Here is a 290-nt window from a genome sequence, read left to right as displayed (position 1 = left end):
CCCCCTTCCCCCTCCCCGGCTCAGGCCACGGGCAGCAGGTTGGCGGGGCTCTCAGTTGGTCGGGACCCGCCTGGGCCGCATTCACAGTTCTTCTCTTCCCCCTTCTTTCCCTGTGTGTGCTTGTCTCCCTGCAGTCTGATAGATTTCACCCGGTTACCGTCTCCAACCCCCGAAAACAAGGACTTGTTTTTTGTCACAAGGTCATCCGGGGTCCATCCCTCACCTGCCCGCAGCTCAAGTTACTCGGAAGCCAACGAGCCCGACCTTCAGATGGCCAACGGCGGCAAGAG

At 60.7% G+C, this 290-nt stretch overlaps 1 protein-coding gene across 1 annotated transcript in view; it reads left to right on the top strand.

Moving 5' to 3' along the window:
• DAB2IP (DAB2 interacting protein) overlaps positions 1-290 on the top strand; it is a 168,689-nt gene that overhangs the window by 154,706 nt on the left and 13,693 nt on the right. The window contains exon 12 of the mRNA XM_010852104.1: positions 135-283. Within this exon, the coding sequence (XP_010850406.1) occupies positions 135-283 (149 nt within the window). The remainder of the gene's footprint in view (positions 1-134; positions 284-290) is intronic.

This window comes from Bison bison, unplaced genomic scaffold (assembly GCF_000754665.1).
Source record: "Bison bison bison isolate TAMUID 2011002044 unplaced genomic scaffold, Bison_UMD1.0 scf7180017864307, whole genome shotgun sequence".
Classification (NCBI taxonomy): Eukaryota; Metazoa; Chordata; class Mammalia; order Artiodactyla; family Bovidae; genus Bison; species Bison bison.
The sequence above is the reverse complement of the archived record's forward strand: the minus strand, read 5'-3'. Positions and strand labels throughout refer to the sequence as shown.